Source organism: Danio rerio, chromosome 5 (assembly GCF_049306965.1).
Source record: "Danio rerio strain Tuebingen ecotype United States chromosome 5, GRCz12tu, whole genome shotgun sequence".
Lineage (NCBI taxonomy): Eukaryota > Metazoa > Chordata > Actinopteri > Cypriniformes > Danionidae > Danio > Danio rerio.
The window spans coordinates 40,813,842-40,838,757 of record NC_133180.1 but is presented as its reverse complement, the minus strand read 5'-3'; the positions used below and the strand labels follow the sequence as shown (position 1 = coordinate 40,838,757).

Genomic DNA, 24,916 nt, shown 5'->3' with positions numbered 1-24,916 from the left:
GATACAAGGCAGGACGGATCCATGCTTTCATGTGGTTGACACCAAATTGTGACCGTACCATCCGAATGTCACTGCATAATTGAGACTCATCAAACCAGGCAACACTTTTTCCAATATTCTATTGTCCACCCAGGAAGTGCCACCCTGTGTGGTCTTCGACTGTTGTAACCCATCTGCCATAAGGTTTGATGTTTTGTGCATTCAGAGATGCTCTTCTGCATACATCGGTTGTAACGAGTGGATATTTAAGTTACTGTTGTCTTTCTATAAGCTCAAGCAGGTCTGGCTATTCTCCTCTGACCTCTGGCATCAACAAGGCATTTGCGCCCACAGAACTGCCGCTCACTGGATATTTTCTCTTTTTCGGACCATTCTCTGTAAACCCTAGAGATGGTTGTGCATGTAAATTCTAGTAGATCAGCAGTTTCTGAAATACTCAGTCCAGCCCATCTGTCACCAACAACCATGCCACGTTCAAAGTCCCTTAAATCACCTTTCTTCCCCATTCTGTTGCTCGGTTTGAACTGCAGCAGATCGTCTTGACCATGTCTACATGCCTAAATGCATTAAGTTGCTGCCATGTGATTGGCTGATTCAAAGTTTCTGTTAACGAGCAGTTGGGCAGGTGTACCTAATAAAGTGGCCGGTGTGTGTATTTTTGCAATTCCAATGTTTAAAAAAATAAATGTAAACGGGCATTTTTGCAATATTTTTAAAATATAGGTTGCAAATATGACATATATTTTACATATGTGGAATCTAAACTTCTTGTATGTTTTTGTAATTTGCATTCCCATACATAAGATTTCTGTATGGGCATTCCAAATGAAAACCAAAAACAAGACTACCATGCATTCTACATGTTTAACATGTCAAAACAATATTAAAACCCCACATTTTAGTATTTACCACATTACTGCAGATGATTTGGGAAAGTGAGTGTGTCTTTAATATTTTAAACAACAGGGGAAAAGTAATCATTTCTACTTTAAGAGGTCCTGGTGCATCACAGCTGAAAAACTACAGGAGCTTTCCTCAAAGATGAAGATATTTTATTATATTAATTCATTACTTACAATGAACAAAGAAGTGGTCTGCAGCTTGCAAAATCACTGCATTTAAGTGCAATGGTGTTGTAGTGCCACCCCTCTTTGAATCCCCCCAAGGTGGAGCACAGTCAGCTGAGGTTTCCTGCTTTACTTATGCTGAGGTTTTTCTGATTTCCCTGTTTTTTCCACAATATTATGTCTGGTAGTTGTGCTTTTCTATTTTTTAAACCCTACCCTTTCTAGGTAGCACAGCTCAAACAGAAGGCAAAGGGAAGGTAATCTTTCATGGCTGTTTGAATGCGTTGAACCACATAAACATTTTAGCAATGAAAGCAATCTGACAGAATGAGATTTCAACTACTTCTGAAAGGGGCAGCAAAGACAAGCTCAGGACCTTCCACCATGTTTACAGCAGTATTTAGCATTGTCCAAAATCTTACTATCTTAATCTTAATTCAAATGTCATCTTAATTCCAGGAATATACAGGGCCTAAATTATAACAGCCTCATATTTTACAACTTAATCCAAATCAAACCCCATTTTATTAAGAGGGTTTCAAACATTTTGTAATGATCTGCTTTCAACATCTAGAAGAATTCAAAAAACTGAGTGGACTGTTTTTGTTCATGTTTAGAAAAGGACTAAAGTTTCTTGTAGTAAAGATTAAGAGTAAGATGTTTGAATGACCACAAAAAAATCACATACTCCCACATCTGTTAGAGGGTGTGTTGTCAGAAAGAGCAATAAATCACAAGGACTTCATTCTTCACTGTATTGTAACAAACACATGAATTACTTTCCCAATTGCTCAATATTCATTAATTTAGTAGTGCCGCTGGATTGCATTGTGAGTGCTTCCGTGAAAGTAATGTAGATGAAACACACAGAAAATAATTTCAATGAAATTCATTCACAAGTAATGAGCAATACTGCATCTCAGCAGACCATTTTTGACAATGGCAGGTGGAAACAGGGCCTCAAATGTGTTACTCACTTATTTGCCTCTGCGAGCTGCTTCATCTTGAAGGCTTCAGCCTCAGTTGGTCTCCTTACAGTATCAATCAGTTCTTTATTCATCCTGAGGATCAACACCTTAATCCCATCCAGTCGGATCTTTTGCTGCTCCTTGGCCGCCTGAATCTTATAGGACAACTGCACATCGGTTTTCTGAGATAGGAGAAAAGAAATAAAGATAAAGGAGCACTTACAAACTGTATTTAGATGCATATATTAAATATAAAATACACATATTTAAACAAACCTGTATTTACTCAATCATAAAATAGCTTAAAGCCAACATTTAGTAAAACAATACATTTTATTCAATATGTTAAGATAAATGGTCTTATTTTCCTTCTGCCTGCATGTCAGCCCCTGGCTGTATCTGATGTTTACTGCACCACCAGAGCTAACTTAGTGCTACTTTTACAAGCTTTAAACCTCATAAATTGGCCAACAAAATTTTCAAAAACTTCTAAACTAGTTTGATAATTAATAATGAGGCTGTTTTTTTAAAGGAAAATCATTAAACGTGATCGCATTTGTCATTAACATGTTACACACTACAGCTCCATTCCCCTGCTGTGTATTCCGTAAATATCTTATGTCTTTAAACACTCATGTAACTTTACAATTAATAAAATCAACGTTTATTTAACGTGATGATAGTAATTGCGCTACAGCACACTTCTAGCAAATATTAGCTTTAACGTACAGTAGATACCCCGAGTTATAGCGCTAAAGAGAGAATATATACAGCAGGCATATTTACAGATGAACACCTGACCTGTACATGAAGCACTAGACAGACGGATAATTTAGCAACATTTTGCTTCTTTTCTTCTTTAAACTCTTTATTTCTATGTGCTCTTTGTCCACCTGTTGCTTCCCTCCATTCTCCGATGGTTAACCGCTATGGCGGTTTTTGCTAGATCAGATACGATTGCGGCCGGAAGTTAACGAGAATTATTTACGTTATTTAATAAATTACTCAATAAATTGTATTTTATTGACGTCTACCCCTACCCAAACCCTAAACCCAACCGTCACATAACTGTAAAATATTACTTATTATTATACAGTCTTACAAAAATTGCTATATTGAAGTGCGTATCCGCAGCTGTATCCTATCTAGACTTAACCTTGGCTTTGGCGGAGAGATGAATAATAATAATAATAATCATTATTAATGTTTATTTATTTAAATTAAATGCTGAATTCTGAAATAATAACAACTTTAGTACAATGTTATTGTTAATACTTTAAAATAAATATTAAGATATTTTAATGTTCATGCATTGAAAATGGAATAAACCATATGGGGTTTAGGGAGACTTAAAATAAAAATAATATTTATTTATTTATTTATTCATGTTTTATTTATTTATTTATTTAATGAAGTTTTTATTTATTTATTTTTTATGTTTTTATTACAGAAATAGGCTAGATTATCTAGACCTCCCACACATCTTTGATGTTGTGAAAATAAGCGCTGAGTTTTTTATTATTGTTTTTAAATTACGAACATCATATAACATAATTGTTTTAAAATCATTTAACATTCATTACTGTGTGTTGTATATTTAACAGTCAAACTAAAGTCTTGTAATTATGACATCCACATCGTAAAGTCGAAAGTCTTTTAAGGGTTTTAATTTTAAATGAGCAAGAGAGTCAAGATAGTTAGTGTGGTCCAATTGTATTTGTTTTGGTAAAACTTGCCTAAAATGTAAGAGATTTAACACAGAAATGTAATTTTTTTTTTAGCTACATCCTTCTCATGAAAATCAAATATAAACATTTCTTTGGTTTGTCTTTGGGCCGTGACGTCACGGTTTATGGAACTAGTTCCATAAATTCGAACGCGCTTAATTAATCTAATTCCAAAGGCCAAAAAGGATCCACTACATATTGAGAACTGGCGTCCAATTTGTTTACTTAATACCGATTACAAAATTTTAGCTCAAATTTTTGCCCAAAGATTACAAAAGGTAATGAGTTATTTAATTGATGAATCGCAGTCTGGTTTCTTAAAAAACAGATTAATCTCTAATAATATAAGATTAATTTTAGACATAATTGATTATTCTGATTTTATTTCTGATGAAAGTTTTATATTATTTCTAGACTTTTACAAAGCATTTGACATGGTAGAGCACAATTTTATTTTTCGTTGTATTAAAAAATTTGGTTTTGGTGATTTTTTTTATAATGCTATCACGACACTTTATGCTAACAGTAATTGCTCCTTGAAATTTTGTTTTGGTACTTCAAGTCGCTTTAGCCTTCAGAGGGGTATCAGACAAGGATGTCCCATTTCACCCTATCTTTTTCTTTTGGCCACTCAAGTACTTTCTCAATATATTAAAACAAGTGCCTTAAAAGGAATTATCATTGCGGAAAGGGAATTAAAAATCAGCCAACTAGCAGACGATACTGCTCTCTTTTTAAGAGACGCATCTTGTGTCCCCTTTGCTATTAATACAATTCAATCCTTCTCCAAAGCTTCTGGTCTTTTTTTAAATTTATCTAAATGTGAATTACTTTCAGTAAAAGAATCTAGTCTTTCTACTATTAATAATATCCCAGTTAAAGATAATATAGTTTACTTGGGTATCTCTATTTGTACAAATGAAAAAGTTAGATGCTCTATTAATTTTGACCCTATTATTGAGAAAACTCATAGAAAATTAAACTTATGGCTCCAGAGGGATTTATCTCTGAGGGGAAGAATTCTTCTTACTAAAGGGGAAGGTATCTCCAGACTTTCGTATGCTGCTCAATCTCTCCATGTTGACAAATCCATTTTAAATCATACTGATAAAATATTATTTAATTTTATTTGGAAAAATGGTATCCATTATATAAAAAAATCGGTAATTATGAATAGCTTTGAGAATGGGGGTCTTAATATGCTGGATTTTTGTACATTTAATAATACTATCAAAATTAAATGGGGAAAAAATTTTCTCAAAAATCCAACCTCAATCTGGAATTTTATTCCAAATTACATATTTTCTAAATTTGGAGGGCTTAATTTCTTATTACTCTGTAACTATAAGGTTGAGAAAATACCAGCTAAATTATCTCAATTTCATAAACAATTTCTTCTTGCCTGGTCACTATTATACAAGCACAACTTTTCTCCTCACAAATATTTTATTTGGAACAACCAAAATATTGTATATAAAAACAAATCTCTTTTCTTTCAGCGCTGGTTTGAAGCAAATATTCTGCTTGTTAGTCAATTATTTAACTCAAATGGCCATTTATTAAATTATAACGAATTTCTTAATCGATTCAATATTCCCATCCCCCCTAAAGAATTTGCTGTGGTATTTGATGCTATACCATCTGGTGTTATTAGATTATTCCAAGGCATCCCCTATCCTTCTGTTTTACCTCTTTTAGACCCTTCTACTACAATGATTGGAAAATATTGTTTCTCTGCAACTTCTTCAAACAAAACAATACGTTTTTTATTTCTTAATGGAACTGTATCAGTTCCAAATGTTACTTTTTACTGGAATTATTTTGTTTCGGATGTTGATTGGAGAAAAATATGGCTCATCCCAAATAACTACTTAATTACAAATAAGATAAAAGAAGTTTCATTCAGAATTATTCACCGTACATACCCAGTCAATACTCTTTTAGTACGATATAAAAAAGATCTTAATATTAATTGTTCATTTTGTGGGCAGCACCCTGAGTCCCTGGTTCACTTATTTTGGCAATGCAATTACTCTAAGTTGCTTTGGAAAGACTTCTCACTTTTTATAATTGAGAATGTTGATGAGGAATTTTCCTTGCTGTGGGAGAATGTTTTATTTGGTTTTGTTGATTATGGAACGGGGGCTTTACATAAAAAGAAAACATATTTTCTTAATCTTCTTGTCTTATTAACAAAATTTTACATCCATAAATGTAAATTTTCAAACCAAAAACCTTTTTTTTATATTTTGCTTACTGAAATGCAGTATTACTTTGAAACAGTGTCTCTTTTACAAAAAAGGCTTTAAAAACAACTGAAATTTGTAAATTATATAATATTTTTCTTTAACTTGTAATGTATTTACCCCTCCTGTTTTTTTGTTGTTTGTTTGTTTATTTTTTTGTTATCTGTTGTTGTTTCTTTTTCCAAAATTGTTGCTCTTTTTGTCTCTTTGATTTCTTGTTAACATACTGTGATTATATATTCTCACTTTCGTATATTAATTAAAAAAAAAAAAAAAAAAAATTCGAACGCGCGAAGCCAATCTCTCAGTTGTTACTGAACTTGCAAGAAAATCTGTAGTGTATCTCGACAGACCTCCAGAGTTTTTATAGCACAGTTAAATCTTTGACTTGTTTTTTTGAAAAATTTCCACTTATGAATTCTTCATCAACTAATCTAACTAAACTAACTCCGATCGCCGGACCAGCTTCAACATCAGTTGGAAGAATTACAGGTATTTCGAAATAGTATTTTTGTAAAATATTAAAATCATTTGATACTTTTGCTTTAAATATTTTAGGCCTAACGTTAATCGGATCATCCACTATTCGGTGTTGTTTCAGGCTAAGTTTGTGACTGTCCCTGAAAAAATTTTCAATTTGACAATTGAATTGTCAATGCAATTAAATCCCGTTTTAAAGTGACTTAATTTTGTCAGTTCTTTGGATGCAAGAAAAAACTACAGTTAACGAGGTGTAACTCTCAAAATGTAACCTACTATACATATTTAATGTAGCCTACTACACTGTAAATGCGAATAGTATTCCTTAATGTCAAAATTCTAGTGTGTTTACTTAATTTTAAGCTAATTGTTGAGTTTACTAAAAATGCATTAGTGTTGCTGACATAGTAAGGTATAAAGTTCCCATAACTAATGTAATTTGAGTAAAATTGCTTATAAGGGCTAAGCCATGCTGTTACGCATGCGTACTGGGTGGTGATTTCCCATCCCCCATCCCGAGTCACAACCAACCGCCACCCAGCACCGCCATTGAAGGACAGGATTTCATATTGAGAAGATGTACTGCTGTAAATCAAGGTAAACTTTTCGTTTTAATTACTACTTTGATTTTATTTGTATAGTATCAGTAATCTGTTTATTTCCTGCACTTTTGAAATTGTTTGCTGTTTTGTGAACTAATTAATAGCCCATGATGTTGTGACTAAACGTTTTGACCACTGCACGTTATTTGCAATACTGTCTACTTTACTAGATAAGCTATTTTTAGCTGCTTAGTCCTTTTTAATAACTATTAATAATTTGTAAAGTTAGTAGTAATTTGTAAAGTGGGCGTTATGCTCTAAAAGAGCGGGCCGCGCCATTTTAAATGATGCACTGAGAGAGCAAGAGCGCGCGCAATGATCCGTTCAAATAGATGTAAAGTTAACACATAGCTGTAGGTCTACATTTTTAAAAAAGAAAACGAAACCTATTTATCCGCATTACAAATACAGTAACGTTAGTTATCGCTGAACTTTAGTGGCGCTTGTTGTGACGAAAATATGCGTGTTTTTTTTTTAAGATTTACTTTTATGAGATCACCTGCAGGAAGCAGGTGAGGAGATCAGCTGTGATTCGGTCCGGTGTCAGCGAGCGGCTCATGACCAGACCAGTCGTTTTTTTCTCCATGATCGCCGGGGCAGCAGCAGTTTTAACCCGCCGAGGCTTTTAGAACATTATAAAGCAGTTTCAGCTCAAAATGGACCCGTGAGTGTCGTAGGTAATTTAGGATTTCGATGCGATTACGATTCGTGTCACTGTATGAGGCAGATACATATTTACACATGATGCTAAAGTGTGCTTATGCTAACAATCTCTATGAAACTTAAAGTTAAACTTATGAAAATGCGAGAGATATTTAATTAACTCATTTATTTGTTTTATATGCTATTTGTCTTTTCTTTATGCCGTTTTGAAGGTTTATTCCAGTGTTGCCGTTACGTTATTGAGTGTTTTTTATTGCTGTAATGACAAATAAATCTGACCAGACGCGACTGAATATGTGTGATGGATAACGTTAATGATGAAGTGGTATAACTCGTACAACCAAGCACAGAAACATCCCTTTGTTTGCTCAATATCACACAAAGGCATCAACAAGCCTTTGTTATAAGCAAACTTTCTGTAAAGAAACAGGCTTTGCCAAACCTGTTAGTTTGCATTTTTAAAGAAGGTTTCACTAATTTTTAACAATTTAGGGCAAATAAATTTGAACAATTACAAGGTTGTTTAAAATGTAGCACACCATTAGAGTATTGCGAGTGGCATATTTGGTTTGTAATATCATTATACCCTTTATTTATTTTTTATTTCAGACTACCAGTTTGTGAGCTGATATGCAGTGGAAATGTAAGTTTTGCACTTACACATCAAAGAAAACTTTTTGAACAATACCGCACAAGCCATAGAACATATTCATGAATTGTTCTATTAACGTTACCTTGTCTCCATACTGAGTGTCAGGGTAATTTTAAATCGTTTAATGCATTAAAAGTACATTTAACAAAATTCTCAGCAAAGAACTGCATGATCAAGAATAGTCCGAATATTTTGTCCATTTGAATAATCATCTGAGGACTAGTTAGAAATAGGGTTGTTGTGTTGTGATACCATTAATTTATGTTACAATACTATACCAGCTGAAGTATGGTGATACCAAGTAGTATTGCAATACTGTAATTCATAACTTAAATCCATGAAATAAAGAAAAATGTCAGAAATAATATATTGTATATGTTATTATAGGCCTACTTGAATTTAAATAATTCCCTTATTGTTGAAAAAAGTATTTGCACATCTCTTTACCTAAAATGTATTCATTCCAGCAAAAAAAATACATTAAAATAAAGATACATAAAGAAAAGAGCATTTTTCCAACAAACCTAGGCTATATGAAGTGGTCAAAAATTGTTTCCTGTTGCTATTTTGGGTTTTTCATCTGTCATACTTTTTTCACACTTATTATCGGATAAGAATCCAAAGTAATTCAAAATTTCACTTTATGAGTCATTCTTTTTAATAGATTGTCACGGTTGTTGTAGCTATTATATCATATTGACAGGAACAGAAATAAATTAATTCCGATTTGAAATGAACCATCAGAAAATATGCAATAGGCTACTATAAAGGGCGCAAATTCTACAGTTTTACAACCTTAGAAGGCTCCATAGACTATTAAAATACAATGATCTATTGTTGCTGAATCGTGTAAGTATTTTAGTGACTTTTTCACATGCAGCATTATGTATTGTGGGCAGACTGTTAATGACAATACTACCGTTTACAAACTACAGTGGCACCGCCAGTATCTTGGAGCCATAGTATCACGATACTACCATAGTACCGGTAAACCGTGCAACCCTAGTCAGAAAGTTCAGTGTCCTTTTAAAGACATCAATTGAGACAAATATTTATTCCACTTTCAATGCGCATAAAAGTAAGGCACACCAGCAACAATGCCATGATTATATTTAATTGGGGGTTGTGTTTATTACTGTTTGGTGACAAGTATAGCTCATGCTTTTGATGACAGGTGCCGGGAGTATTTGGCAGCTTTTATTATTCAAGAACATTTAACTATGTCATGTTAAAGTGTAACATCTGTTGCTAAATGGCATTGCATTGTATCATTGCATGTGTTTCTGATTTCTGTTTTTTGTTTTAGAATTTCGCTTAGCCATGTCAATAACACTTTACGTTTTTGTGCACAACAGTGACATCCAGAAGGAAGTCATAGAGGAAACACCAGCTGATGCAAGTGCTGCAGAAGGTTTGTTTTCTTTTCAAAACTTTGTGTGATTTTGTGAATTTGTGTTTTTGAATGTTATTAATGACTAATAATGTTTTGATTGGATCTTTGCAGAATTCAATCGAATATCAGGAAGAAATGTGAGATCCAAGTTCTACGCTGCATTGGACAAACACTCCTCAATTGATTGAAATAAAAAAAATTAAAAAAAAGGAGAAAATTGCAGAAGAAAACTAGAAGAAATTTTCAACATGTTAATTCAAAGGTATTTTTGTGACATCATCTTTGAATCATAATTTGCATTTGATTGCAATAAATTGCATTTGATGTTTTCATTGGGCTATAATGCATGTCTACCTGTCTTTACTTTTTCAAGGTCATCTGGCAGCAGTTCTCCGGAGTCTTTCAGTCCTTTAGAGGGATGAGTCTAAAGAAATTTTCAGGATGTGTTTTGTAAGTAGTATTATTGTTTCTGCTTTCTTAGACTGGAAATGAAGCAGTCATTCCAGTTTACTTCACTTATTAATAAAAATTTTCAATTTTATAAAAATAAAACAAATGCATTTAATGTAAGTATTTGAAAGTAAGAGGGATGTTATATTATGGCCTTTGGAGCAAGAGCATTGCTATGTTGCAAATACAGCAGCTTGTGCCGTCACAGGGTCAGTTAGCTTCATAGGCCAGTGAAGTAATGAATGCATTTCTTTAATTTTTAAACACACTTGTTTTGAAAAGGAGGAAGATTAGCTTGAAAAAAAATCTTAATAAGTGTAATACCTATGTAATATGTTGAGAGAAATATAATTTCAGTTGAAAGAACCTGCTGGATTAAGATGTAAAAAGATAGTGTTAAAAGCCACAAAGTCAAAGATGCTCCGTATTATAACCAACCCTGTGAAGTCACCTGCTGTGGGATTGTAGATGGCTGCACCCTTGTTCTAAAAGCCATACTAAAACATCAATTTTCTTATTAAAAAATAGTTATTAATACATTTTTAAAAAGTGTGCTAAATAATGCAAACTTGACTCACTGCTTTAATCTAGCAAAACCAAATGCATTCATGAATCGGTTCCCAATTTATTAAGTTTTCCCTACAAAATATTTATATTGATTATGTAGCACCAATTGGTCTCTCACACATTTGCATTTAATTTCTTGAAAATGTTTTAAAAGTACTTTTACTGCAGTTTGTTTTATTACATTACAGTGTTTCTTTAATTAAAAAAAATTATTGTTTCTTTAGAATAGTTTCATGTTCAAGATACTGGAATTTAGTACCAATCTCTGCTGCAATTTTAAGCAGCAAATTTCCTGCTAACATTTTAAGCACTTTTGAGCACAATTTTTAAACAGCCCTGTTTTGCCATTCTGTTCACATGCTTAACAGAAATGACACTCAACAATGCTCAAATGTTAGCAGGAAATGGATGTTTTTAAAATTACTATATGGATTGGTAATAAATTCCACTATCATGACAAGCCTAGTAGAAGCAGTACAGGCAAATCCATCGTGTTGGTCTACATTGAAGAAGGAGCACCATAGCAAGGCCTTCTTATAAGAAGTATTTGAATGTAAAATGTACTATAAACACAAATAGTCATGCTAATAAGCAACTAGTTAATAGGGTAATTGGTTCCTACTAAAGTGTTACTAAATTAAGCACAAGGAATTGTATTTTTTTCACCTCTGCTTTTGGTCTCCTGGCCACTACAGGCTTTATTAGTGCCATTTAGAATATCAAACTTTACTTATTTTTCTTTCTCTATTCATAGGATGTAATTGTAGAGTCGGACTTCAGTGCAGAAGATGTTGGCCTGCTGACTGTCGTGTGTGAAGATGTCTAAAGAACCTCATTATGGATGCAATGTGGGCCTTTATACTGGAAGGAAAAGTGGTTATGGACTTTGCCACATGCAGTATGTCTCTTTTTTTGCTTTGATTTACACACTGAATTCGGACTACCACAAAGACTTTGAGCAATGCATTTGAATTTGTTCAACGTGTGTTGCTTTTGCTGGGAGGGAAGCGTAATGTGTTTTATTCGGCGAGTGCCTATATACTGCTGTGCTTTATGTTTAAAGGTTCAGGTATAATGGCATGTTTAATTACAAAGTGTTGCTTTTTAACATGTTGCTGTTTGCAGTGTTACATTTAGGACTGCAGCATTTTGGTGTTTAAAACACTTTTTTTTTTTTTACCAAAAAAGTGTATTGTGATTTATAGGGTTGTCAAAAGTATTGAGTTTGGTACCAATCGGTACTGAAATAAAAAAAAAAAAAGTCCATCCATTTCCCACTAACATTGCAAGAACTGATTGGCCATTGTGTTCACATGCTCAGTAGATATGACTGATTGGCTTTGAAGGTCATTATTTTTACCACACTTCACCACTGTTCACCAGGTGCAAAGATACAAAGACACTGGATAACTTCAAAGCACTGTCGATCAGTCGATTCATCACCAGATAGCTTATATGTTAGCTTCTAAACAAATCAGCTATCGACATGGCTTTGAAACACTTCAGTGTCTGTGTAACTTTGTTTGGACTCAGTGAAAAATGGTAAACCTATGACAGTCACAGCCAATCACAATCATTTCTGTTGAGCATGTGAACACAGTGGCCAATCAATGGTGTTTAAGAACGAGCTCAGTAGCACTCAAATGCTGGTGGAAAATGGATATTTTTAATATTTCAGTATTGATTGATACCAAACTCAATACTTTTGACCACACTAATGTGATATTTTCTGTAGGAAAATCTAAACTACACAGTCTAACAAATTAGCTTTAAAGCTTAATATCTGTTCCTCTGTGAGTGTCTATATGCTGCCATGTTTAAGGTGCTGGTGCAATGGGATGTTTAATTACACTAATTCAAGTATCTTTTTTCCAAGTGTCAAGTATTTAAAGTTTTTTTGATAGATTTTCAAACCTTTTCGAAAACTTGTGTTTTAGGGTTGAACATGTTTATTATATTTTTTGTCTGTATTGCTGTTTACAGTATATTACAGCACTTTACAACAGGTTTTTACAAAACTGTATTGTGTACAAGTGTATTGTGATACTAAAATATCACAAGTGTATTGTGAAATTCTGCTAATTTTGTCAAATAAAATGTTTACATTTAAGACCTGTATAATGTCATTACTTGTAGGTTGAACTACATATTTTATGTTCAGTTTAATTGAAGAAAATGTGGAAACCGATTGCACGTAGTTTCTTTAGTTGACATTACTTAAAATAGTGGATTAAAACAATGTTGAGACTACTAGCATTCAAGATGTTAACTGAACATGGTAGAACAGTATTAGTTAAATAGAGCTATTAAAGTAATCTTACTATAAAACCCTAAGTAAGATTACTAAATAATGACAAGTATGTTAACTAGAATTTTCTATTAAACTTACTTAATTTTTAACAGTTAGTTTACTTTATAAGTTTTAGTTTTCTTACTTCAAGGCAATAATTAAACTTAACTTAAGATTTCCTTGTAAGTTTATATTGCAAAAATAAGGCAATCGGTTTCCAAACTTTTTTTAAGTAAACTGAACATGTTAGAATTTACAGTGTATATTGAAATATCAGATATATTTTTAAAAATCCTATATGACTTATTGAAAAACATAATGTTAGATAATCTGATCGTGAATTATTGCTTAGCCCTAGTTTGTACATGTTTAACTGTTAAAATGACTGTCTTTGTCTTTGTGAGAGAAGCTGAAATGGTTCCTGAAAGGATGATCAAATATCAGTTGTATTTTGTGTAACTATTATTGTATAAATGTTTGTTTTTTTTATATTATGAATGTATCATAATGTACAGATAACCACATTGTGCATCTGTTTACAGCTATGACAGAAAATCAAGACACCGAGCCCGTTCCAGGGCCATCAAAGACTGAAGGACCGTTGACTGAATTTGCTTCAATGCCAGTCGAGTCATCGAGTGTATCAGGTACATTTGGAACAGATTTATTCCTCAATGTTTTAGAAAAAAAATGTTTCCATTTGTGGGTGTTGTAAATGTTTATCACAATATATTTCTTAGTATCTGTTGATATAATATAATTCTGATATTGAGATAAACAATATTCAATCCTCCTGATGACTTAAGCATCGAAAAGGACCCGTGATCATTTTAACAGCACATAAAATTATGTTTTTTATGATTACGTTTTTGCACATATGCAGGTCCCTATAGCATAAGAAAATATTTTCATTTACTTTAGTAAAAAAATAAGAGTGGTACTTACTGATTCTGTTGTATATACTGATAATATTGATTAAAAAAAACGTACACAATGACCAGTGAAAATCTAGACATTCTCATAGCTTGTAATCAATAATGAAGTTGTTTCTTCATGCAAAATGGATTTGAGGATTGTAATTAAAATTGCTTTATTTTAGTGGTTTAGTGAAGACTGGTCATTTTTGATGCTTAAAGGGCAAACTAAGACCACAAAAGGGGTCAAAAAGCCTCTGAAAGACTTGACACTGAAAGTCTACAATTGCACCAGTTGACTGTCAAATGCTTTAATATCAGATATTATTTTAAAAATCCTATATCACTGTTATTGAAAAACATCTTGTGATATAAAGTGATCGTGAATTATTGTTTAGCCCAGTTTTTAGAGTAGTTTTATGTTGTAGTCGTATTTTGTATAACTATTATTGTATAAATGTTTGTTATTTTTATAAGTCTTTATATTATGAATATATCATAATGTACAGATAACCACATTGTGCATCTGTTTACAGCTATGACAGAAAATCAGGACTCCGAGCCCATTGCAGGGCCATCATCAATGACTGAAGGACCGTTGACTGAATTTGCTTCAATGCCAGTCGAGTCATCGAGTGTATCAGGTATTTTTGGAACAGATTTATCCCTCCATGTTTTATAAATGTTATTTAATTACTCGTTTGGGCCAAATATGAAATCTGCATATTTTGTAGTGGGTCTGGATGATATGACTAAAATGTTTATCACAATATATATATATTTTTTTAAATTTCCATCAATATTATATAATTCTGATAAAGATATAAACAATATTTAAAAGCCTCAGAAAAACTGCCAAAAATGCTTATGAAGAAAAAAAATTAAAACCTTCCCCTTTAGAGCTCTGTATTATTTTAGAAATAAGACCAGTGCAATTAATAGTTCACCTTTTATTTAAATTAGCATACAAACAAGAAACATGAGTTTTACATAGATAAACCCTTAAATCCTCAGATTTGTCTGGTTATTCCAATAGAGGCTATTTACATTGTGTTTATAAGAAGGTCGATGCTATTTACACTAATTTACACTATTTACACTAATAGTCAATAGAATTTAGATGCATCAGTATACTGTATGGGTGTATATTTACACTGAAAACAAGTTAATTGTGATTGTAAAAAAAAAAAAAAAGAGTAATATACTGTACTTTACCTACCTTATAAACAAATAAAATGTGTTAATCGCTTATGTAAAGATGCAGGAACACATACTACAGTGTATAGAAGTGCCAATGCTGTTGTGCATGAGAGAATATACTTTACATGCAACAATGTTAGGGTTATGTCCCTTATTATAAATGTAAATATCTATAACAACAATCGTTTAAAATAAATCTGAAAAGAAACATTTTAAAGTAGAAATCAAATTATTACTATATTAAGTGCCAACTTTTTTTCTGGAGAAAAACGTAATTTTCAGCTTTTAAAATTGTCTGCACATTAAACTGGGATAAGTGGGCACACAAAAAGTGTATGAATAAATACATTTCACACTTTGGATAATAATGCAGTATCAATATTGTAGTCTTTTTCTCATGGTGTCAGTCAGTGTCTTTCTGCTGGGAGTAGCTGGACTTTATATTTTGCCGCAGTACTGGGGGAAAATATAGACATACATTACAGTAGTTGTCTACACATTAATGTGCATTCTTACAATCAGCAATATTGTTTTTGGCAAAGAGGGTAGAACGCATGTGTTTTGACAAAAATGTTTGTGCACTAGTACTGTAGTTTTTACAAAACACTATAACAGCAGAATGTTACCTTTTCATCTGTTATCATCATCTGTGTGATCATATAGATCAGTATTAGAGCAGCTGTGTCAAACTCAGATTTCCAATTTTAGTTACAACATGCTCCAACACACCTACCTAACTATAGGTTTCATACAAGTATGAAAGACTTAATCAGTTTGAGCAGGTGTGTTTAATTAGATTAAAGCTAAATTGTAGAAATGCCCCTAATATTCGGCTAAAAAAAAAACAGCTAAAACCGGTTAACTGGTGTCACTCTGTCCAGCATTCTGGTTTTACTCTTTCTGTTGATGTATATAATCTGTTAGGATAGGACAATATTTGGCTGAGATAAAATTATTTGAACATCTACAATCTGAAGGTTCAAAACTGCCTTTAAAGCTGTCTAAATGAATTATTTATTGTTTTGATAGATTTACAGTAGAAATGTACAGATAATAATCTTCAAGGAACATGATCTTCTTTACTTAATATTCTAATGATTGTTTTCATAAAAGAAAGATCAACAATTTTGATACATAAAATGTATTTCTGGCTATTGCTAAAAATATTCTTGCGCAGCATAAGACTGGTTTGTGCTCCAGGGTTACAAATGTGTTTATTTTATTGGCTTGGATTTTTTTTTAAATTAGTAACCTAATTTATTGAGTTAAATTTAGAAAGTCCTACAAAATCTGATTATTTAATAAAACAATAAGTATTTATTTCAGTGCTATTTGAGGCAATTACCAACCAATGCCAAATTTATATTAATAATAAATGATTGTCCAGCCCTAGATTGTAGAGTAAAGTTTTATTTATAAGTGTAAAAAAGACTAAAGTTATGCAATGTTTTTCTGAGAGAAGCTGCAATGGGTGGAGAAGTATTTTTGCCAAGTATTTATTGTGTTTTTGTAACTAATGCTGTATACATGTTTGAGTTATTTTTTAAGTGATTATATTAAGAATGTTTATAAAATGTACTGATATATATCATCCCAACTGTGCACCAGGTTTGAGAAGAAATGAGGAGACTGAGCCAGTCCCAGGCCCATCAGGACTGCACCCTACACAGGCTACATCAGGTTCAAGGCTAATCAACCGATCGCCTGGATCAGGTACATCTGAAACAATGATTCTTTTTTATTGGTGTTTTTTAACAGCATTTATTATTAGCATTGATACTTGTAAAGTACAGAACAAAGTGGATTCTGGTTTTAGATGGTTTTAAATAATAGCTAAGGATTTCTGTAACAATTAGAACACTCCAAACATTATTTCAAATAAAGACAGGCACCCAAATACAGAATAACTCTTTTTTACATCTCTTACATTACTTTGTACACAGACTTTTTATTCTGCTTGTTCAGGCATAACAAGAATCTTAAATGAACATCTCTTATATCTTTCAGTGAAAAACAAGTATGATATGGTGAGAGAGCTGGGACGAGGACGCTATGGCATCGTCAAAATGGCAATACGAAAGTCAGATCAGCAAAAGGTATACCTCTTCTACACTTCCTCTGTTTTCTTTTTTAGTACAGTGACTGCAGATCAATAGACCTGTGCTCGCAATACAAGATTGAATGTTTATGCAAGAAGTTTACTAATGTTCTCCATCTTTTCATCCACAGGTTGCCATCAAGTTCATTGAAAGAAAGCAAAAAGCGAAGAATGTAACAACAGATTTAACAACAATGCATATTAGTATATGACACTGAATACAAATTATATTGAATATAAGACATTTAATTATATTTTTTCTCCAGCCTGGCTGTCCCAGAGAAGTGGTGCTACTGAGTATGCTCATGGAACCTCCAAGCACCTACACTGTACGCCTTTTTGAGTGGTTTCAAGAGAAAAAATGCTTTCACCTGGTCATGGAGTATCCAGAGCCCTGTGAACCACTGGCAAGTTTTCTTTGCCACTGCGGACACTTGGAGGATAGTGTTGCGAAGAGATTGATGGTCCAGGTTGTCCGTTGTGCTCAAGAGTGCATAAACCATAGGGTTTTCCATAATGACATGCACTCCAACAACATTTTAATCAATACAGCTTTGATGCAGATCAAGCTTATTGACTTTGGACTGGGACTCCGAATCAAGGGTAAGTTTTCCTTTGTCTTTTCACAGTTTTTTGACAGACGTTTACTGTGAGTAGACAAAAGCCTAAATGTCAGAGAGGGACTAGAAAACCTCTAGGACAGAAACCCAAGCAATTTAGAGTTTGATTTTCTTTTGAGTGTGCTTCACTGCTGTTTACTAACCTCAAAACTGTTTTTCTTACAGAACCAGAAGTGCATCCACACCACATTGGCACAACATGCTTACGACATGCTCTTGAAAGCACAGTGAAATCTGTGGGTGATCGTTTGGGTCAAATAGCTGTCCACGCCTATGTACCTAAAGGTGAGATAATGACACTAACAACACAATGACAATAACATTCAGTACATACAGTAAGCCCTCTGTATAATGTATCTATAATACTACAACATATCTGTCTATAAGGCTTGCCTTACGGTTGATGAACTGTATTTTAGAAGCTGTTTTGATACATGTGAACTCTGTGTGGCCTTGACTAACCAACTTTCTTCCTAAAATGCATATAGAATTGAAGAAATGTATTGCTGCTTGTGAAACTGCCAAGAAATGTTAATTCTGTCTTTAATTACTTACCCTCATGCCATTCCAAACCCCTGAGACCTTTATTCAGAGCACACGTTCACAAGCACAGTGCAATGTATACTCCAAATGCCTGAAAGCAACTTTTCAGTACATCAGTATACATCTTCTCTGCACAGTCCATGTGAATGTGTGCCTTACTTTGCAGACACTGAATATCTTGCGATGTTCAGTTTTTATCCAAATTATTCTAATTTGTCTTCCAAAACTGAACAAAAGGGGGTTTGTAAAAATGTGAGTGTGAGTAATTATGACAGAATAGGCCAGTGAACTTGTTAAAAACGCAGTTCCAGCCTCAGAGCATCTACCAGTTTCAGCAATTAACCCAGGAGTGCCAGCCAGTGTCGGCTCCAGCCCCAGAGCGCCTGCCGATGACGGCTCCAGTCCCCGAAGCACCTGCCATTGACGACTCCAGCCCCAGAGCACCTGCCAGTGTTGGCACAAACTTTAAATAAAGCTGTACTTTATGAATGCAAAGAAAATTTTCATATTGCAAGTGCATTTAGTGTCTTTAAGATAAATCTTCTACTATTTCCAAACATCCAGCAACATTTTTTTAAAAATAACACAAATTTAATCAAGTTATCTACAAAAACAGTGTTTGTAGCCCAAGGTATTTATGTCTTGAAAATATTAACTTCTACTTTTTATCTTTGTAAATTTACCGGGCAAAGTACTCCTCAGATCATTTATTTTACCCTGTTAAAAATGACAATTTTTGGACTAGATGGAATTTTAGCTGTTTACGCCTATGATGTAAATGCAAATGAGCTGGTTCTCCCTGCCCACTCCTAGGGATGTTGGTTTAGAATAAAACCAAACTTTAGGTGTCAGATGAGCACAGCAAAATGACAAATAGAGACTGAGAGACTGATGAAGCAGAAAGCCACAGTCACGAGTTCCAAAGTTCAGACCGAAGCAGGAAGTTTCCAAATGGTTATTTGATGTAGTTGTTGTGAAGTTTATTCAGCCTTCCTGCAACGATAAATGAACCACACAAAAATGCTGTTACAATGCTCAAAGTGCAAGCACAGACACAGAGAGGCAACATGTTGCACTGTTTTTGTCTATCTACTTGCAGCAAATGGGACAGAATGCCCACCAAACAGTTAAATGTATCCTGCTGTATAGAAATTCATTATAGCTAACCCTGCAAACAGGCCTGTGCTGGTCTTTGATAAAGAGTGTGCTTGCTGAAGAGATACATGTAAGCTGATTTAAACCCAATTCCCAGTTATATCACTTGCAGAGGAAGTGCAGCAATAAGGATCTGGAGTTCCATTTGGCTCTGGAGTGAATACTACTTGTCTTAATGGGCTCCCTTTGGCCTAGCATCTTTTTCTCTGAATGACCAAGCTCATTGAGTACTAAACCTTGAGAGTATGCTCGAGTGACATTGTTTGTTGCAGAGGTGTTGTTTGTGTTTAGAGCACCATTGAGTGAATTTGTCATTTTCATTCTTTTCATAAACACGTCCCCATCTTCTCTTTGCAAAAAGTCTTACAAAGGGTGAACATACCCTTCATATTGTTTTACAACAAAATGTACTCAAACTTCGCATCTTGCATCACTAGTCTTATCTAATTTCTTGAGCATCCACTTTTAACCTTAGCCTGCCGGCATCACTAGCTAGGCTATATCCCTACTGCTGTTTTGCGCTCTTTAACATTTTTTGTTTCACCCTCTATATGTCACTTGTCTGTCTAACTTTGATCGGAGGCGAAGAATCGGGTAAGGCAAAACATCCAGATGATCCAGCCAGTCGAGCTCCAGTAGAAAAGAGTTGTGCTCGAAACCTTCTGGGCTGACACTTTCTCATCTGAGGTAAGTCTTGCAGAATAATGTCAACACTCATTTAACCACAGAAGACAGTGTGTGTAGGCCAGTGCCATAGCACAGAACTAATAAGAAATGTCTGGCATCAGCTGTATCCGTAAAGTATTTATAGCGCTTAGCTTTTTCCACATTTATTTATGTTACTGCCTTATTCCAAAATTGATTAATTTATTTCCTCAAAATTCTATACACAATATCCTGTAATGACAATGTAAAAAACTATTTTTTGAAACTGTTGCAAATTTATTACAAATAAAAACCCTGAAAATCACATGTACATGTAGCCAGAAATATAGTAAGATAATGGAAGGCCACAGGAACAGTTCTTGTGAAGGAAAGATGTGCTAGCTAGACCAAGAAAAATATCTGAAAGTCAAAGACGAAGAATGGTTAGAATAGTCACAGACAAACCACAGACCAACTCTAAAGAGCTGCAGGAACATCTTGATGATATTGTCATTGTGATTTATTCCACAGTTCAGCGCATTCTTCACAAAGAACAGCTTAATGGAAGGCGATGCAGAAGAAGCCTTTTCTGTGTTCTGCCAACGAGAAGAGTTGTTTGAGATATGCTAACGTTCATCTGGACAAGCCTGAATCATTTTGGAAAATATGCTGTGGACAGATGCCCCATCCAAAGGCACTTTGCATGGTGGAAATAAAACACAGCATTTCATGAGAAGAAAAAACTCCCTACTGTAAATATGGTGAAGGGTGCATCATGCTGTGTGAATATGTGGCAAGCACAGCTACTGGAAACCTTGTCAGAGTTAAAGGTCGCATGGATTCCACCCAGTATCAGCAGATTCTGAAGAATAATGTTCAGAAATCAGCAAACGGGCTGAGGTTACGGCAGGGTTGGATGTTTCAGCACGACAATGACCCAGAACATGGTTCCAGATTTACCAAGTAATTCATGCTTAGACACGATACAATGTTCTAGAATGCTGGGATGGCCATTCTAGAACATTTTGTCGTGTCTGAGCATAACTTGAACATCATCGAAAATTTATGGATTGATTTGAAAAGCACTGTTTGTGCTTGGCACAAACTTTTGCAAGAAGGAATGTTCCAAAATGCCATCTGCGGCTTCCGGTTCCGGCGAGTGAGGGAATGGCAGCATAGTGCATCGTCTCCTCCGACGAAGATATTAATAACCCCACTTAAACTTGAGAAAAACCCCTAACTGTTTCAAAATAATCGATAATAGTGGGGCAACAATGGAGACGAAAAAAAAGAGCAGGAAAACCAACACGGAACTTGTGGAAATTGAAGGCAGACAGCAAGTAGGCACCGCTGGAACACATGCGTTAGCACAGCAACACAATGCTAATCGTCAACAGCCTAGTAACCCTGACAACACGTATATCAATCTGGAACGAATCCTGGAGGAAATTCAAGACTTTCGGAAGGACAACAACCGCCAGTTGGATGAAATCAAAACCGAATTAAATAAAACTAATCAAAGAATCAGCCACGCAGAGGATCGTATTGAAGAAACTGAAACCCGATTGCAAAACGTGGAGGAAATCATGCAAAAAATCATTAAAATACAATCGCAATTGGAAAACAAACAAATTGACCAAGAAGGCAGATCAAGAAGAGACAATATAAGGATATACAACGTGCCTGAAGATGCAGAGAAAAACTCTATGGTTGATTTCGTAGAACAACTGTTGCGGGACACTTTGGATTTTCCCCCAGACAGGGAGCTGTATGTAGAAAGAGCCCATCGGGCGCTCGTGCCGAAACCCAGAACGAATGCAAAACCTAGATCGATCATAGTAAAATTCCTCAGGTACAGAACGAAAGAAGAAGTGATCCGGAAGGCATGGGCGAAAAAAGAAATCCTCATGGGAGAGCAAAAAATATACTTCGATCATGACTATCCTCCCGCGGTTCTCCAGAAAAGGAAGGATTACTCACAGGTGAAAAAAGTACTTAAAGAAAAGAAGATCCGATTCCAAACTCCATATCCAGCAAGACTACGGGTGTACTATGAGGACGGGGTTCACACGTACCATACAGCTGAAGAGGCATACACAGACATGGTGAAAAAAGGGTTCCGATGGAAAAAAAGCCGCAGACAGAATCGTTAATGGAACAACTCAAACACACGTCGTGGGAAACTGTCTCGCATAAAAAGACAAAAGAGAAAACAAATCAACAAGCGACTGACATCCGAGAGCGTCTACAGGCATATAGAAGATAATTTAAGTCTGTCTACGCCATCTGCAACAAACACTTGAATTGGTACATTTTTATGAACCGCAAAACTTGAGATAATTTCTGCTCTTTTTTTTCTTTTTTTTTTCTCTGTATCGCTCAATAATGTCATATTACGTCGGACACGTGAGGTATGTTTTCTTTCATCTCATGTAAATACGGTGAACTGGGGGGCCCTGAATATCACCACAGAAAGAAAGGTCTCCCTCCCACGCTAGATATCATCAGACTGTCCCAGGGTTGTTTGTTTGAGACCCCTAACTTGGAAGCTCAATATGTTCATCAGGTTCTTGTAGTGTTTGTTATTGTTTCGTATATTGTTCTCCAGGGTTATTGTCTTCCTTACTCAAGAGATATTGAAATACTAAACCAACATAAGTGACGAGACAAAAATAATTTCATTTAATGTTAATGGCCTACTTAATCCAATCAAAAGGAAAAAAATATTGACTAAAATGAAGAAAGAAAATGCCCATATAGTATACTTACAATAGACACACCTGAATAATTCAGAACATGAAAAACTTAAAAGAATGGAATTTACCCAGATCTATTACTCATCATACCCTACAGGGTACAGGAGAGGGGTTATAATATTGATTTCTCATAAAGTTATTTTTGAAAAAAAATATGAATATGCTGACAAAGAAGGTCGTTTTATTCTGGGTAAGGGCAAACTAAATGGAACATATGTTATTTTGTTAATATTTATGGTCCTCCTAATAGTAAAATTAATCTCTTTCAAAATATATTTCAGACCATAGCCTCTGAAACGCAGGGTATTCTGATCTGTGGGGGTGATCTAAATATACACCTACAACCTGATTTAGACTCCACAAATAAGAAAATAATTTTTCCCAAACCTATTCTTCGGAAAATTAATGTAATGATGAATGATATTGGCATAATTGATATATGGAGAGACTTGTATCCAAATACAAAAGATTATACACATTTTTCTTCTCCGCATAATACTTACTCAAGGATTGATTATTACCTTATGTTTAAAACAGATAGAGCCAGAGTTACGAGTTGTGATATTGGAACTATAGATATTAGTGATCATGCTCCAGTCTATTTAAAACTACAATTAAATAGCAAATACAAAGACACACTATGGAAATTTAAACTAAACCTTCTTAATAATCCAAAGAGGTCACTCCTCCTATACTGTGGGATGCCGCAAAAGCAGTATTAAGAGGGAAAACTATATCATTTGCTTCACGAAACAAGAAACTCCGGCAACAGGAATTAAACAAATTACAGCATCAACTAAAATCATTAGAAAAGGAACACAAGATTAATCAAAACCCAAAAATATTAAAACAAATTAAAAAAGTACAGAATGAAATTAATATGCTATATACTCAAGAGGTTGAGAAAAAAATATCATTCCCCAGGCAAAAATATTATGAAAGTGGCCCCACATTTATGAAAATATTGGCATGGAAATTAAGAAAACAACAAATAGACCAAACAATATATAGAATCAGAGATCCTGTGACCAATACAATACAAAACAAACAAGAGAATATTCAAACTGTTTTTGAAATGTTTTACAAAAAAATTATACTCTAAAATGCCTGAAGATAAAAACAAAGAAATTGACATTTTTCTTGATAAATTGGAACTACCAACACTAACTGATGAACAAAACAAATTATTGACAGCAGAAATAACAGAAACCGAAGTAAAAAAGGCCATTACTAAGCTTAAATTTAACAAATCTCCAGGACCAGATGGATTTACTGGGGAGTGGTATAGGGCATTCCAAAAAGAGATAATACCCATCTTGGCCCGGTCCTATAATTGGACCCTAAAAAATGTGACTGTTCCACCATCATGGAAAGAAGCAATAATATCTATCAGATATAATTAACTAATAGATATAATTAAAAAAGCTCACACATCAGGTATAAAGTACAAAATAGTCCCTCTGATATATAAGAGTCTGAGAAGTATGAAAACACAATCCACAAATTATATAAAAGAAAAATGGGAGACAGAAAGTGGAACAACATTCACTGATGAAGAGTAGACAAATATATGGGAATTTCAATGGAAATCAACAAGCTCATTAAACTGGAAAGAAAACTGTTGGAAAAACATTATTAGATATTTCAAAACACCAGCACTAACAGCTAAATATACAAATAAGTCTCCAAAATGCTGGCGTAACTGCGGATGCAATAAAGCAAACCATTATCATATCTTTTGGGAATGTATGTATATTCAAGAATACTGGAAAGAAATACAGGAGGCTCTTGAACATATATTTGAATAAGATATACCTCTAGAAAGTAAATTGTTATATTTTGGCTGTGTGGATCCAGATATGGTAACGGCAGACAATAAA

The 24,916-nt window shown here is 34.1% G+C and overlaps 2 protein-coding genes and 3 long non-coding RNA genes across 16 annotated transcripts in view; 3 read left to right on the top strand and 2 right to left on the bottom strand.

The window, feature by feature from the left end:
* LOC110438664 (uncharacterized) overlaps positions 1 to 3,844 on the bottom strand; it is a 38,576-nt gene extending 34,732 nt beyond the window's left edge. For 3 of the 7 annotated variants that reach the window (XM_073951202.1, XM_073951201.1, XM_073951198.1), the window contains exons 1-2: positions 2,837 to 3,194; positions 2,045 to 2,217 (exon numbers count right to left, since the gene is read on the bottom strand). The gene's annotated coding sequence lies outside the window, so the exon portion shown is untranslated. Of the gene's footprint in view, positions 1 to 2,044; positions 2,218 to 2,836; positions 3,195 to 3,771 lie in introns of those variants that run through there. The other 4 variants (XM_073951199.1, XM_073951213.1, XM_073951212.1 and 1 more) reach the window with 3 other exon arrangements.
* Positions 3,845 to 3,919: 75 nt separating this feature from the next.
* On the top strand, positions 3,920 to 22,277 carry LOC137490154 (serine/threonine-protein kinase pim-2-like). 4 transcript variants are annotated; one of them, XM_073951218.1, is made up of 10 exons: positions 3,924 to 4,040; positions 13,648 to 13,752; positions 14,556 to 14,663; positions 16,828 to 16,932; positions 17,227 to 17,315; positions 17,449 to 17,490; positions 17,584 to 17,920; positions 18,103 to 18,222; positions 20,218 to 20,322; positions 20,812 to 22,277. In XM_073951218.1, exons 2-9 carry the CDS (start codon positions 13,650 to 13,652, stop codon positions 20,304 to 20,306), a joined length of 993 nt encoding a protein of 330 aa, XP_073807319.1. In that variant the 5' UTR covers positions 3,924 to 4,040; positions 13,648 to 13,649; the 3' UTR covers positions 20,307 to 20,322; positions 20,812 to 22,277. The 4 variants fall into 4 exon arrangements, with proteins under 4 accessions (XP_073807321.1, XP_073807319.1, XP_073807320.1 ...); XM_073951219.1 differs by lacking the exons at positions 20,218 to 20,322; positions 20,812 to 22,277 and adding exons at positions 6,474 to 6,500; positions 18,426 to 18,972 and having other exon boundaries at positions 3,929 to 4,040; XM_073951220.1 differs by lacking the exons at positions 20,218 to 20,322; positions 20,812 to 22,277 and adding an exon at positions 18,426 to 18,972 and having other exon boundaries at positions 3,920 to 4,040.
* On the bottom strand, positions 6,129 to 15,198 carry LOC141385569 (uncharacterized). The gene is made up of 2 exons (XR_012406193.1): positions 13,363 to 15,198; positions 6,129 to 6,786 (listed from the first exon to the last, which is right to left on the bottom strand). It is a non-coding gene; the product is annotated as an uncharacterized lncRNA (long non-coding RNA).
* On the top strand, positions 7,037 to 9,976 carry LOC141375037 (uncharacterized). 3 transcript variants are annotated; one of them, XR_011009537.2, is made up of 4 exons: positions 7,037 to 7,085; positions 8,363 to 8,396; positions 9,761 to 9,816; positions 9,910 to 9,976. It is a non-coding gene; the product is annotated as an uncharacterized lncRNA (long non-coding RNA). The 3 variants fall into 3 exon arrangements; XR_012406189.1 differs by lacking the exon at positions 7,037 to 7,085 and adding an exon at positions 7,630 to 7,754; XR_012406190.1 differs by lacking the exon at positions 7,037 to 7,085 and adding an exon at positions 7,630 to 7,767.
* On the top strand, positions 9,975 to 12,925 carry LOC137490153 (uncharacterized). Its single transcript, XR_012406191.1, has 3 exons — positions 9,975 to 10,060; positions 10,172 to 10,248; positions 11,570 to 12,925. It is a non-coding gene; the product is annotated as an uncharacterized lncRNA (long non-coding RNA).
* Positions 22,278 to 24,916: the final 2,639 nt, after the last annotated feature.

What these genes read in the sequence shown, in the direction of transcription:
- LOC137490154 (XM_073951217.1), top strand. Translation starts at nt 6,422, where the DNA reads ATGAATTCTTCATCAACTAATCTAACTAAACTAACTCCGATCGCCGGA. An exon ending in GAAAGTCAGATCAGCAAAAG is followed by an intron (nt 17,316 to 17,448) that starts GTATACCTCTTC and finishes TTTCATCCACAG; the next exon opens with GTTGCCATCAAGTTCATTGA. An exon ending in ACTGGGACTCCGAATCAAGG is followed by an intron (nt 17,921 to 18,102) that starts GTAAGTTTTCCT and finishes TTTTTCTTACAG; the next exon opens with AACCAGAAGTGCATCCACAC.